Source organism: Physeter macrocephalus, chromosome 8 (genome assembly GCF_002837175.3).
Source record: "Physeter macrocephalus isolate SW-GA chromosome 8, ASM283717v5, whole genome shotgun sequence".
Taxonomy (NCBI): Eukaryota; Metazoa; Chordata; class Mammalia; order Artiodactyla; family Physeteridae; genus Physeter; species Physeter macrocephalus.
Window position 1 is genome coordinate 3,715,258 of NC_041221.1, and position 15,616 is coordinate 3,730,873.

General features: G+C 36.8%; 1 protein-coding gene across 4 annotated transcripts in view; it reads right to left on the reverse strand.

Moving 5' to 3' along the window:
• The window catches only part of SYNJ1 (synaptojanin 1), an 84,727-nt gene that overhangs the window by 34,583 nt on the left and 34,528 nt on the right, over nucleotides 1-15,616 (reverse strand). For 2 of the 4 annotated variants that reach the window (XM_028492615.2, XM_028492614.2), the window contains exons 10-14: nucleotides 14,717-14,798; nucleotides 11,905-12,057; nucleotides 8,874-9,030; nucleotides 3,888-4,079; nucleotides 1,868-1,952 (exon numbers count right to left, since the gene is read on the reverse strand). In XM_028492615.2, coding sequence (XP_028348416.1) covers nucleotides 1,868-1,952; nucleotides 3,888-4,079; nucleotides 8,874-9,030; nucleotides 11,905-12,057; nucleotides 14,717-14,798 — 669 coding nt within the window. Of the gene's footprint in view, nucleotides 1-1,867; nucleotides 1,953-3,887; nucleotides 4,080-8,873; nucleotides 9,040-11,904; nucleotides 12,058-14,716; nucleotides 14,799-15,616 lie in introns of all 4 variants that reach the window. The other 2 variants (XM_007100604.4, XM_024120168.3) reach the window with 1 other exon arrangement.

Consider the following 15,616-nt stretch of genomic DNA (forward strand, 5'->3'; position numbering starts at 1 on the left):
AAGACCCAACGCAGCCAAAAATTAAATAAATAAATAAATAAAATTTTAAAAAGAAGAAGATTCTTTAAAAAAAAAAAAAAAAGTCACAAAAGATGGTCAACTACTCAACTTTTAAGGCAAGCATCATTTCTTTGTGGTATGCGGGCCTCCCTCTGCTGCGGCCTCTCCCGTTGCGGAGCACAGGCTCCGGACGCGCAGGCTCAGCGGCCATGGCTCACGGGCCCAGCCGCTCCGCGGCACGTGGGATCCTCCCGGACCGGGGCGCGAACCCGGTTCCCCTGCATCGGCAGGCGGACGCGCAACCACTGCGCCACCAGGGAAGCCCAAGCATCATTTCTTAAAACCCTTAAGCTTTCAATTTCACTAAAATAATCTGTATTTGTAATAACACTTCAGAACATCAGTTCTCTGCTGTGGTTGGGGAACATCCCTGGGGATCCCTAAAACCCATGAGGTCGAAACTGTCTCCCCAATATCGCTAAGAGATTGCCTTTTTCACCGTATTGACATTTGCATGATGGTGCAAAAACAATAAGTAAAAGTGCTGATGTCTTAGCAGGAATCCAGGCACCAAACTGTACTAGTATTCCTTATAATCTTTACCCCCATGCGCTCACAGTTTAAAAAAATGCCATTTCACCTAAGAATATCCTGATGAAGCAGTAAACGTTATTAATTCTGTCAAAGTTCAACCCTTGAGTCCCATCTTTATAGTATTCTGTGTGATGAATGGACAATACACATCAAGCACTTCTGCTGCATACTGAATGCATACACCACGGTTGTTTCAGAGAAAAGCACCTGATAGTTTGAGTTCAGAGCTGAAATGCCCCTTTTTTCATAAGAATATAAGAAGGAATGAGGGACAGACTATGGTTATTCAGATTTAGAGTATTTGGCAAACAGTTTTTCAGCCAAGTCTGTGTTTTCAAGGGAAAAAATACAGCGTCTATTTCCAATGATAAAATTTATGTTTTCAAGCAAAAATGAGAATCTTGATAAACCTGTATCTGCTACTCCGATCCTGACAGCTTCCACATACTTGAAGAATTTGCTGATGAGATGAGTGATGAAATTAACCAATATAATGTTTAATATTGTATAATGAAATGTGTCAAAATTTGGAAGCTCTACATAACTCAGTGAACTAATATGTTCCAAATGACCAACACAGGATGTTTCAAAATCATGCAAGGGTAAAAGATAGACCAATGTTTTAATATAATTGAGCACAAAAAGGTCATCGCTATGGTTTCAGATTCCACACTGCAACTAACCTTTGGGAAACTATTTGTTAAGTGGTATCAGAGAAGAAATGATCTGAAAAGGCTATTAAGATATTTTGGTTTCCAGCTACATATTTATGTGATTTTCTTCATATAATTCAACCAAAACAACATACTGCAACAGACTAATGCAGAAGTAGATGTGAGAATACAGCCGTCTTAAGCCAGATTCTAAAGACATTTGCAAAACTATCAATCAATGCCATCCTTCTCAGTAAATTTTTGTTTTGGAAAACAGCTACTTTTCAGGAAGAAAATGTGTTATTTATGTTAACACGTAACGAGTTTATTATCACTGTTATTTTTAAATGAATTAAATGTTTTAAATTTTTCATTGTTAATTTCTAATGTGACACATATCAAGAGATAAAACTCACATAAATAAAAGTTCTTTAAGATTTTCAATATGTTTAAGAGTGTAGAAAGACCTGAAACCAAAAAGTTTGAGAACTGCTATTTTATAGTTTAAAAAGCATCTTCACATATATTCTCTCAATCTGTCCTTGTAACAAGTACTTAGTTATCTGCTCCCCATGTCCGTCAACTAGAAAGTTTCCCTGTGTGTTACCTGGCTGGCTTACCTTGCACTCACAATGTTTCCAGCATTCAACTCTACCATTTCCTCAAAACCAATGGCAAATATATCAGTTGGTTTACTTCTTTTATCTACAATGAAGCATCCAGGAGAGACTTTTAAGAGATGGCCTTACGTTAAATGGCAACTCCCCTACCCCCCAACACAACTAAGATCAACATCAGATCTCATAAAAGTCCACTAAAAAAAAAAAAAAAAGTCCATTTTTGTGTTTCAAGTTTAACCAAATTCAAATTAAAGGCAAAACCCCCCGAGGGGGACAAAATTACTTTCCATTTAGCTTCCATTTAGGTGACCTAAGTTTGCCTATCTAAGACTGTTATTCTTGAAGATCCTTAAGTCCTTTCAGAAATCATTTTGAAAGGATTCTTGCTAAAGTTTGTACCTGGGACAGCAGAGAAACAAGCCGCTTCTCAAAGGCTAAAGTGACTCAAAATGGAGAGGGAAAGAAATTTTTCAGAAAGGGTGCAAATAATGAAGTGGCTGAGTAATAGTCTCAAATTAGAGGAAACAGTTGAGAGGGATTTTTTACACTTAAATTTGAAGATTCCTAAGTGGAAGCAATCTAGGAAGATGAGAAGGGTCAGGGGCTCAGAGTAACCCCTCTGTTCTAGCCATTAGCTCTCTCATAGCTGACAAGACCAAAAGAGAACAGAGCTGCTTTAGATAAGCAACCCCAGGGTACTTTGGGTGTCCCAAGCCTTCAGAAATGAGGATAAATAGCTAGAGAAAGAGCTTATAAATACTATGAACAAATACTGAGAAAAAAAAAATTTATTGACTGCTATTACGTGCAAGGCTTATATACAAATCTTCTCATTTACTACACAAACACCTTAGGAGACAGATTATATTTGCCTTTTATTTACAGACAGGAAACTGAGGCTTTGGAGAACCTAAGCAACTCGCCCGAGTTCACAAATAAAATGCAGTGGCCCAACTCTGGAACCAAACTGCCTGAGTGCAAACCCTGGCTGTGTCACTACTAGCTGAATGACCCCGGGCAGAGGTCACTTCTCTTACTGTGTCTCAGTTTCTCATCTGTGAAATTGGAATAATAATAGTGACGGTGTATTAGGTCTGTTATAAGGATTAAATGAATAGATGTAAAGTAGTTAGAATTGTAATATTAGCTGTTATTTTATTATTGTTATTATTACTACTACCACAACAGTTTCAAGTTAGGTTCAATGTAGATGAAAAGGGGCGTTTTAATAAAAGTTTAGGGAAATTCCCAGCGTTTAAGGTGTGACTGATTAAAGACAACTAAAAAAGGAAAATCTGCATCTCACAGTATTTCCTATGTACATCACCTTCATAAATAACACTTGGTAAATGTGTACCATTTGAAAAAGGAATTAAAGTTGACTTAAACAAAGGAGGCCTCAAATCCATGATTCTAGTTAAAATCTTAACACGAGCATCCTCAGCTTAATGTTTGGTTCTGGCTATGGAGAGCCTGGTGGCAGAGCACCACACTGAGTGACAAGTCTTTACAAGGATGAATCAGTAGTGCTTAGTGTGAAGGGCCAACAAGTGTCAGCACAAGTTTTGTGCCACTGCTCATGGTCCACCCTATTTCTTACCTTAGCAAATAAAGGACTGTATTTGAAAAACAGACCATATTAAATTTGAAAAATTATCAATCATAAAATAAGCTCGCTTTGTATCAGTCTAAAGAATAAAAACGGAACTAGTTTTTCTTATACGTGTAGTTACCTTAAAGATATCAATTTACGTACGGATCCAATTTCCTGAGACTCAAATAACAAAGAAAAGGATTTTTTTATTTTACCATGTTTTCTCATGAAGTGGTAGATAAAGGTCTAGGAATACAAAAGACCTAAGATTTGAACATATTTATCTATAAGAATGTTGGTCTTCAAATGTATAAATCCCAGTTTCTTTTATAAGGTAATGCATACTGTGAAGTGCCACATTTCTTTTCTAGATTAATAAATCACAGTCAGGGTTAATTAATTAAATCCATATTATAAAAAGCCAACCTTGAAACTCCTGGATGCCAGCTAACTTGGGTGCATCGAGAAGCCAGTCAGTGAGGGTCTGATTCTTAAAAGCTATGCTGCGAAACTGCTTCCCGCCATTCACATTCCAGGTGCCCACACATACTCGGATTTTCTTGGGCTTTGAATACTTGTAGAAGTTCTCACACAGGCTCTTTAGAACTTTAGAAGATGCTAATCGAGAACAAAACACAACAGAATTTTGGCCGCATTTAACCATTTACAAAAATTGATTTTCATGACTGAGAAACGATGGCTGGAAAGTACAATTACCACCGTCAGCACACAGAAGCATCAGATACATGCATAAGCACAAAAAAGACAGCCTTGAACACAGAGCCCAGCACAACGCAATTAACCAACACAACTTAAAAAAAATCATACATTAAGTACAATAGCCCAAGTAAAAAAACTATTACAAAATTAATGCAGCAACAAAAAACATGCAGAACAAACAGTTCTGTTTCACTGAAATGGTACACTATTTTATGAAATACAAAAGCAGAGACTGCACATTTTTAGGAATATAGCAACTGACTTTCATACAGCTTTCATTCGGAGGCTAGTAAAAATATGTTATTTCTCCCCCAACAAAAACATTCAAGAACCATTACATTTAGGATTCTAGCTACTGACAGGTGGTTTGATGAATAATGGCTCCCTGACAAAAACACAAATTATGGACGATAATGAGAGGATGGAGACGAAGCCATGACTAAACGCCTCCCAGCTCAGAGGAGACACCAAGTCCTTACAAACGTTCTGCAAGGCCCCAAACAACCTGCCCCACCTTTCTGCCCTCACCTGCCACCCCATCCCTGTTCCCTCACTGCTCAGCCACTGGACCCTCACGAGAATGGAAGCTCCGCGAGGGCAGAAATGCTGGTCTAATATCCCTAGTGACTAGTAGAGCACCTGGTACCTAGTAAGCGCTCAGTAAGTAATGGTTAAATGAATAAATGTTCAATACATTTTGAATCCTCAATCCTTTCGCCGCCTATTTTTTGGACTTCCACCTATCCTTCTTCCTCCTAAACCGTGCTTCATTTAGGTTAAGTCAAATCCTTGGCACTTATATCAATAGAGCCTTAACAGGACTTCAATCTAAAGACAGAGGATATGCCCTTAACGGGCAATTAACTGGCAAGAGGAAAGGGAAATCACAATGGTGCTCACCTTTCACCACAGGATCTTATTTTATTATGATGTTAATTATTATTGTTGGATACCAAGGTACATACAGCAAGCAGTCTTGTGAGAGAACGAGTGAAAGAGGCAAATACCTCTTTCGGATTAGAGTGAAAATAGTTTGACCTGTGAATCCCATGCAAGGAGTGCTGATTTAGATGACAAGCACGTCCCCACTGTTCCCAGGGGCAGACGTGCACCTTTCTAGCCCTCTTGCTATTTGATTTGATTACTCATATAGAGGTGTCCGGTGGTAATGAAAGCAGATTATTTGTTCTGGCCTGTTGGTATGGTTAACTGAAAGCCTGCTGAACCTGGATAAAGAATAATTCTCTATTACTACAGATTATCACTGGTCCTTCTAATTGAAGTCATTGCCATTGTTACTGCTAGGAAATCAGCGTCTCCAATCCTTTCTACACCAAAACACAAGTTCTATAATGATTTAACAGCTTAAAATATCCAGCAAGACAAATAATGAATTGTGTGAACAAAAACATGTTGCCACGTTGGGTGAGCTACTAAAGTCTGTTTACAAATGGAATAAAAAGTTTACAAAAAATTCCTAGTTTACTCTTAACTGGTTGGCACCTTAATGTGCAGAACGAAATGAGTCTATGTTCAAACAGATATCCATCCCTAAATACCATACCATTTCAGAAAATGGATTTCATGGCGTAACTCAAAAATATATCCAAGTGCTCTCTTCCTCCATCCTTCTCAAAAAACCTGCCAATAGTTTCTCAAAACACTCAGAACAATAACTAAGTGAAACAAATCTTAAGGGATACCAAATCTTAAGTGAAAGTCTTTTTCAGCTAAATTTCTGGCAAGAGTTTAGCTTTTGCTCATTTCACCACAGACTCAAGTTTAAAGACAAGATCATAAACCTTGTTCAGAGAATGAAGGCGTGAGATTCCTAAGAATAGGAAAGGCAAGAAAAATAATGACCTTTAGGTCTTACACACTTAACTCTTCTCAGTTTGTTAGCAATCTTAATGCTTTTTAAAAGATTTCTGATCATATTTTAGTACACTAAATGCCTTTTAAAATATTATGTGTGAGAAGCACTGTTGAGTAGTCATAAATATCACAGTACTCGGGCATTAATCCGAAAGAGGCACACCTGGGTTTTTTCCAGTAGCCTATAAAGAGTAAGATATAACACTAATAATGTTTGTTCAATGAAATATAAAAGTGAAATTAAAACTAGATGACCTATATTTAATTGGAATTAAGCATTTGCTACAGGAATACAAAGAGCATTGCATATTTCCTTCTAAATGAAATACTTAGTTTTCTCAAACTTAAAATTTTTTTCTCAGATTAAAACAAGGTATCAATTTATCATGTTAGATTCGGAGGGCAAAATAAAGTTTCCATTTATTTGCAGCTTTATTTATATACAACATCAACTTTTTAAAAAAATCGAGAAAAAGTTGCTTTTATTTACAGATTGATGTTCTATACTGTACCTGACTGTAATGTCTGTTCAGAAACTATGGATGCATCGAGAAGAAAACAAAGAATCATTAGTAAAACAGCAAGTTACAGCTGAAGTCTAGAATGTTATGACAAAACATTCTCAGACGGCCTCATTTTTCTCTTTTGATTTAGTTTGATGAGTTAATTTTTTTCTGATGGCTGCAGGACACCAAAGATAAAAATAAATGACAACGACTGATGCAAACCTTCTGCATCTAAGAAAAATCCTATGGGGACTCAGTGATATCCAGAGTTTCACAATCAGAAGGTTCTAGGCCTGCTTTCCAGGCTACTCCCGTATGTAAGTCTATGTGTGTGCACGTGCATATACTTGTGAGGGAGAATATGAACCTGAAAACCTAAGAGGCTGGAGGACTTTGAAATACTGAAGTTACTGCCCTAACATACACCTTGTAGTATTCTTTCTGGGACTCACCAGCTGATAAGTACAATCAGTTCAGTTACAACAAAACATATACATTCCAGCAAAATCACCATGCTAGGCACAATGGTGCAAATTCCCACAGGCACAGGGCTTATGGCAAAAATGGGGTTCGGGCACAACATTCAAACACTTCGGCAATGACGTGCCAAGAAAGATAGGAACCTAATATAAAAACGGTAGCAGAATTTTACTCATGTTAAATGGTTAAGGAATGTACGAATACGTCTAAAATATGGCACTTCATTTTGACAAAGACCTGAGGTTTGCTCATAGAAATGGGCAGCAGGAGGCCTGTGCTTTAAGTAATTGTGAATCCTGGGAGAAGGGGTCTCTGCAATTGGACGGTAAGTTCTAACACCAGTTATGGATGGATCTGGCTCATCCTACGTCTGGTGAACGGAGGGAGAGAGATGTCTCAGGTGTACGCACATGTGTATGTGTGTTGTGTATATTTCTACCCAACTCAGTTCTGCTGGGTGCAGCTTTCTGCATTTCCCTAGCATTATCACCAGTGAAATCATGCATAAACTACTGCAGAATTGGCATTATACTCAATATGTTCCCTGATATAGCATCCATGTTGGAACAAAATTCCCATTCTCAGAATAAGTGTTAGAGCAGAACTGACTGTACTTTTTTTAAGGGTATATTTTTCATATAGTAAAATGTGCAGGAACCCAAAAAAACTGATGATCAAGTCTGGGAATTACTCAGGTCCCTCACTTCTCTTTCCTTCATGGCTTACTTTCAGTTGTTGCTGATAAATGCCTCCATATCAAAGTAGGCACAGGTGGAAAGAGGTGATAAGACACAAATCAGTCAGCGTCTACTGCTGGAAGCCAGGAAGAACGCCTGACGTTAAAAGCAGTAGCTAAGATCAGACTCTGGTTTTCCGAGCTTTCGCAGACTTCAGTCCCCAGCCCACTCACAGATCCCTGAGGAGCTGACTGTAATTAACTACCTTCAGCACCATGCAGAATTCTGAAAGAATCCATGATAACGTATTTGACCAAGTAATGACCCAAGAGTACATTATTTGATGAAGAACAATTTCTCCTACTTGAACAGGGAAAAATTGAAAGGTTTGGTTTGGCGGGGGGTAACAGAAGAAATGAAAATGTTCAGAGTGCTACAGTGTTAAAATAGAAAAAAATATGAAATTAAGGAAGTCTATTAAGATCTACAATGTATATTGAGTTTTCCCACGATACTGCTTAATATACGCTCACTGATATGAGCTCAAATTCTTTTGATTTTAATGAAAGACACAGTGAAAGATAAACAGCCATTCTGAAAGCCATATATTTATGTCAAATATTAAAATTAGGAATGATAGTGTCCAATAATGAGCATTTTAAAATTATTAATATGATTTAATGCTTATTCAAACAATAGCATTTAAAAGGTAGGACCAAGTTATAGAAACTTTTGGGGTGGCGATTAGCAAAATAACCAACAAAGGTATTGTTTTTTTCAATAAAGCAATGTTTTCTACATAACTATTAAATACCCTACTGAAAGTACTAGCTGAATATTTTATGAATTCCTGCCTTATATAAAGTTAGCAATACTTAAACCATTTCCCTCCTCAATCATAATCTATAAAAGAAAACATGCACGGGCCTCGGTTTTAGCTTAATAATTCCACTAATGATACAGACATTTTAGGAGAGATAAACTTCCTTTGGAGAAGGCAATTTTAGAAAATTACATGGATAGAAATTCCTTCCAAAACTACTTTGATCAACTCAATCTGAAAAGTATTTACGTAAATAAGTTTATATTTACCTCTTGGACTGTTAGAAGGAATATAAACAATATAAAGTAAAATATAAAGTAAGTACGCATACCACGCAAACTTCCAGTAGTTAAAAGGGCTCGAGCTTTGTCAGCTAAATCACTATTTAAAGTATTTCCCAGTAGCAAAACATCAATGGCCTCTTGCTTGGAGCTGTCAAAGAAGTTATTCTGAATTGTTCTACTAACAGAACGAGCACCATCTTTTAACTTTCCAGCCTGTTGGGGAAAAAAAGCATATGGACTTTCACTCTAAATTGTTTTTATTCAATAGGTATTCTGAAACTTTAAATAAGTTTTATATGACTTTACTGTAATAAAAAGGACCTAATTATTCTATTTTGAATATCAAACCATCACATTAAAATGCCTCAAGATGTCACTGCTTCTTTCCCTCTTTTGGATAACAGCTCTGCACACGGAGACAGAAGAAGCTCAGTGCCACAACTGCATCCACTAATGATATCTAGAGCCTTAGAAGTTTAAAACTGTTTACTATAAAGGAAATAAACTGAAATGTACTTATTCAAGACAAGGAAATTACTTCTTACATAGTAACTTTTAGACTTGGGGATGGATGGGATAGGTGGGGAGAAGCAGGGGGGATAAAGGAGGATACACTGCACTTGCATGTTCTCAGGAAAACTTCAAAGAACTCTAATAGCAGAAAAATAAAATTGAAATTGCTCCCAATAACTTATATTAGTTAAAACTAAAATTGAATATGAGAACAAAGGTCTAGTCTGTAACATGTAAACTACGGTTTGTATATTTTAGGTCACTTTGCCTATGTAAATATAAGTAATAAAAATAAATATATGCCAATTCCTACAGTGAGAGAGCCGATTATAACTTCTAATGAACATACATTTTACTCAGGTGTGTTAGCTACCATAAAGATAATTTAATCTTACAGATTTTGATGATTTAAAAAAAAAAACTCTTGCCCTTTAGAAAAAGAACTTTAGTTTGCAATATGTAATTTTTAATTTTTTTTTTTTTTAACATCTTTATTGGAGTATAACTGTTTTACAATAGTGTGTTAGTTTCTCCTTTACAACAAAGTGAATCAGTTATACATATACATATGTTCCCATATCTCTTCCCTCTTGTGTCTCCCTCCCTCCCACCCTCCCTATCCCACCCCTCTCATGGTCACAAAGCACAGAGGTGATCTCCCTGTGCTATGCGGCAGCTTCCCACTAGCTATCTAATTTACATTTGATAGTGCATAGCAATATGTAATTTTTATTCCTTAAAGAAATAACAGGAATTTGAAGCTTAAAATGTTTTTCCTTCCATAAAACATATGCAAATGACATTATGTGAAAAGAGACTCACCGTTCACATTATCAGGCAATTAATCAAAAGGAACCCAGAGAAAGGAAAAGAAAGAGCAGTTCAGACATTAGATTTTAGTTCAATTCAGACTAGAATATGTAATACATAAAATTTCATATCTATTTTGTTAGAGATAAAAGACCACTGAAAATGTATGTAACCTCTGTACATAGATAGTCAACTGCAGAAACAAAAAGGCAGAACATAAAAGAATATTTTAAGCAATAGTTGTAGAGAATCAGGTTTAAAAGCAAGAATTAACGTTCTTTATTCAAAAGGAATACATGAAAGTTCAACAATCTTGGGTTTTCAAAAATAGGGACCATTTAAGAAGTAAATATTTGTAAATGTCAATACAAATTATTTCTATGAGTTGAACAAAAGGAACTTTTGCAGGTAAGGCCAATGCCTCTGAACAGAGGCATGACACTTTATGAGACACAGAAGAGGAGGAAGATTTGGAAATTAAAAGACTTTGTGATGATGAACTTCAGCTGCTATATTGAAGTGGCTAAATAAGAAACTATAAAAGTGGTAAGTGTCCCTGTTTCTATTTCTTGGATAATTTCAGAAATTGTAGGGATTTAGAGTATTAATAAATTCAATGGAGGCCAGGAGCCATAAAAGGTCAATATTTAAGTATATAAAATAATGAAAAATATCTCAAGTATGCACCCAAAGTCCCTCAGTAAGGGCCAAATACTAAAGGAGAAAGTAGTCTGTAGATCAAAGTAATGATGAGGCACAGACTTATAATTAGGTCCATATTTCACACTTCCTTTGCACATTTTGATAGCCTCCTTTTCAAGGTAAGAAAAGAAAAAGAATAAAAACTTAAGCCCTAATAGCATTCGGTTCACAGTGGGTGTGGCATAAACTGCCCATTGATTTATTGGTCCATCCAGCATTTATCACACATCTATCCAAAAGAATGCACTGTGTCAAGTGCTGGGGAAACAAAGTCAAATGAGACAAGACTCTTTATTGGGAAGACTATGATTTGGGGGGGAGGGGCGGTTTTGTTTTGTTGTTTTACTTTTTTAAATTAAAAAAAAAAATTTTTTTGGCCATGCCACACAGCAAGCATGTGGGATCTTAGTTCCCCAACCAGGGATCAAACCCATGCCCCCTGCACTAGAAGTGTGGAATCTTAACCACTGGACCACCAGGGAAGTCTCTGATTTTTTTTTTTTTTTAAAGAAAAACATATTTGGGGGAATTCCCTAGCAGTCCAGTGGTTAGGACTCCGTACTTCCACTGCAGGGGGCCTGGGTTCGATCCCTAGACCAGGAAACCAAGATCCTGCATGCCGTGCTGCGCGGCCACACACACACACACACACACACACACACACACACACACACACACACACACACACAAAACCAAAGGTTTAAAAAAAACATATTTTTAATCAAAATAATATGAAAAGTAAAACAGATATTATGCAGGTGAAAAATCATTTAAAAAATGTGAGGAACACATATCTAAGCCTAGTGGATTATCACTAAACAACTGAATATGTCATATATACATGTCCCTCAAACCTAGGGAAATAACTATCCTTTCAATCATTAGTATCCACTATAGAAGTGTTAAAGAGGACATGAAAGCATGATAAGGCAGAATTCTAAAACAGATACCTTATAAAAACCAAACTATTTTAATTTTAAAAAGAGTCCATTTAAAGCTTTACTAAAGAAGGAAAAAGGATCTTTTATAATGTTATGATAGATCTAGATCTACCTTAGCCTTTCCTTCAAGAGCTCCAGTTCCTGCATAAATCTTACTGATTGAATCACCATTCACAGACCACATGGATCGAAAAACTTCTTGAAAGCGAGTCACCAGCTGAGGCTTTTCAGCTAAGCCGAGAGCTTCCAATTGTTTAGTTAGCATCTAAAATAGCAAAAGAGAAACTTTTATAAGTATATTAATACATTCATTATGATGTGACTTTTTAAGAACTACCAGAATCAAACCAAAAGTTTACAGTTACAGGACTTTGTGGGTCTGGATTCTGAAAACACAAGTTTACTATTTCCCACCATGTCAATTTCTAAAGTAAGTATCACATCAATGAAACCTACAAGTAACTCAGTATATTCCCTTGCAGTAATAAGAACTTCTTTCTGCTTAAATGATATTAAGCTTATCAAAATGTCCCTATGGGGAATTCCCTGGCGGTCCAGTGGTTAGGACTCCCCGCTTTCACTGCCGAGGGCCCACGTTCAATCCCTGGTTGGGGAACCAAGTTCCCACAAGCTGCACAGCCAAAAAAAAGGAAAAAAATGTCCCTATAAATCAGACTAGTTTATCTTGTTCACCTAAAAGAACAATACACAACAGCATGCATTGGAGCAGAGAAATATATCAATATTTACCTAGTTTATTTAAATATATGTAGAAATAACGAAGTTTCTTTAATTTTTGGATTTGGTTCTACACATTTGGGTAATTAAGGTCAGGAGATTGTGAGAAAAGTAGAGCTGCTCTTGAATTGTTATCAAAATTTTAAAAGTAAGTCATATCTCTGAATAAAGTCACGACAGCTTCTAATGTATAAAATTCGTATCGGTAAAGCATATAAGGGAGAACACAGCATGCAAGGAATGCAAGGATCTCTGGGCTCCCACAGTTCCTTCATCACAGTAGAAGTGTTTAGAAAAGTTATTGGTCTTTACTGTGAATGACTCTTAGCCTTGAAGTCTGGCAAAGGCAAAGCAACGCATAATCCTTATCCAGTCTCTTTCTCTTATTTGGAATCTAGTCGGTGCCTTGCATTTTTTCTTAACTCCTTCCCATTTGTGTTTTCTTTTATCTTGTCTATAAGTGGACATTATCCATAATTATAGAGGGATCAAACATTAAAATGATATTAAAAACCCTGTACTGGGTTTATCTGATTGCCTAGAGACCTACACCAGGGCTATTCTTTGCTGGCATGGAGTATTAACAAAATCAGCCTTCAGCATCTCCTTTATCATTTATACCTCCCCTTCTTCAAGGAACTGGGCAAAAGTGGTCTTCACTACAAGTAGTTTTGTTTTGTCTACATTAGCAGTATATTTTGTAACCAGTCAACCAACGGCTATACTAGGGAGTATTCTGACACCTAACAACAAACAGTGGGTAGTCAGATTCTAACACTTGTTCTACTTTTTTTTGTTTTTTTTTGTTTGTTTGTTTTGCGGTACGTGGGCCTCTCACTGCTGTGGCTTGTCCCGTTGCAGAGCACAGGCTCCGGACGCGCAGGCTCAGCGGCCACGGCTCACGGGCCCAGCCGCTCCGCGGCACGCGGGATCCTCCCGGACCGGGGCACCAACCCGTGTCCCCTGCATCGGCAGGCGGACTCTCAACCACTGCGCCACCAGGGAAGCCCACTTGTTCTACTTTTAATGAAGATGTTCAAGTATTTCACTAAGCTTACTCTCAGAATCTAACTAAATGTTTTTAGCCACTTCAGAACAGAACTCAAAACAAACCTGAGCCGTGTGATAAACTCCATCCCTATGACCAAATCCCTGCTTTTACTTTTATTTCTGTTGCATTTTCTAAGTAAATCTCAAGGACAGATTTCAAAAAAGGCAAAGCAGTAAAATTTAGTTAGTTACGTGAAAAATACATTTTTGTAGTAGACAGTTCTATACATTGTACTTTCATTTCGAGACAGAAAGACCCTCAGTTGCAGAGTAACTAATTAACCAATATTCTGGCCAAATTTAAGATCATTTGTTAGAGAAAATGAGAACCTGTTACTTCCTATTCCTGTTTTTCATAGTATGTGAGAACTATGCTAAGTTCCTATGGAACTAAATGAAGACCCACAAGAGCCTTATGAACCTAACTGAAGGCAAGACCTAGAAATCTCAGCATTGCTACACAGTTTGTCAAATAGTTGAGATTATGCCTAAATTAGACTGAATTTGATATATAAATAGTAAAGGAAAAAACTTTTAAACAGAGACTTTGTTACAGAAGTTGGCTCTCATTCAGTTTCCTTCTAACAATGACATTTTCATCTGATCCTGCTTTTTGTAGCTACTGATTTGAAAATGCCATGTAAATGGCACTGGATCAGACTCTGTCGAAAATATAATCCTATAGGGTTGTACATGTGAAAACAGATCCTCCCCCATTCCAAAAAGACTTTTAAAAGACAACACAGAGAATGAAGGCCAAATATATACATGTATTTCTTTTTTTTTTTCTTCACACACACTACACATGCATTTCTTTTCTTTATCCAAAAGACAGGCGGAAGAGGCAATTACTGGAATAGTATAAATAGCAGGGTTTTTTTTTTTAAGGGAAAGTTAAGGAACAATAGAGGGAAACAGACGCTATCTCAAGAAAGTATTTAGAACAGATAAAGGAAATATTTAAATGAAAAGAGATGTTGCCCCCTCCCCCAAAGAAAAAGACTAGAAGAGAAGTAAAGAATGCCTTTAGCATAACTTCATTTTGTGAAAAGTAATTAATGAGAAACATAAATATTACAAAAGCACTGAAAAAGGCATTTGATACAAGTTGCATAGACATATTTTATTCTTTTTACCTCTAAGCCAAGGAATGCCTGCACACTATTTGTTCTATCAAGACAATCCAAGCAGTTTGTTCGAACTGTACCACTCTGGCATCTGTAACAAATTCAGTGAAATTAAACAGATAGTTTAAAACAAAAATAACAAACCTAAAACAAACTGAGAAAAATTAAGCTGATTAAAGTGTAGCATCTACTTTCTCCCCCACCCCAACTTTCTAGTGTAACAGTTCTCAAACACACAAAAAAGATGACAGAATTTTACAGTGAACATCCATATACCCACCATCCAGATTCTACAACTGTCAACATGCTGCCATACATTCTTTTAGATTTGCAAGATAGATTTTATTATCTCCATTCAATTTGTTGAAAACGCAAAAGACTTTAGAAAGTCACAAGGAATTACATTGAATTGCTTTCTTGTTACCTGACTTTTGGGAACATAGAGAAAGGGAAAAGTTGAGTACTCTATTCAGATGCCCCTAATTATTTGTAAAGTCATTATCTTCAAGAGCTGCAGCATTAGCTTACATTTATTGAGTATTTTAGGCTTTCAAGTCCCTTCATACACATCACTGAACACCCTCAATAACCTATGAGGGAGAAAATGTCTATTATAGACTGTATCTTCTTCACTAATCCCTGAGCTCCTTTAAGGCAGGAAATGCGTCTTGTCTTTCTTGGACCTCTCTCTCCTAGCACAGCCTCTAGCTCCTAGTAGGCGTTCATTAACTATTAACGGAATCTGGGTCATCTGTAGCATAAGAAATAGAGACTCATAATAGCTAAGTGACTTATCCAGGCTCACAAAATCAGAAGGGGAACAAACTAGAATTTGAACTCAAGTCACCTAATTGAAAGTCCTCTATACTCACTCCCTCCATGGCATTGTTCAGGGGGGATTTGGGACCA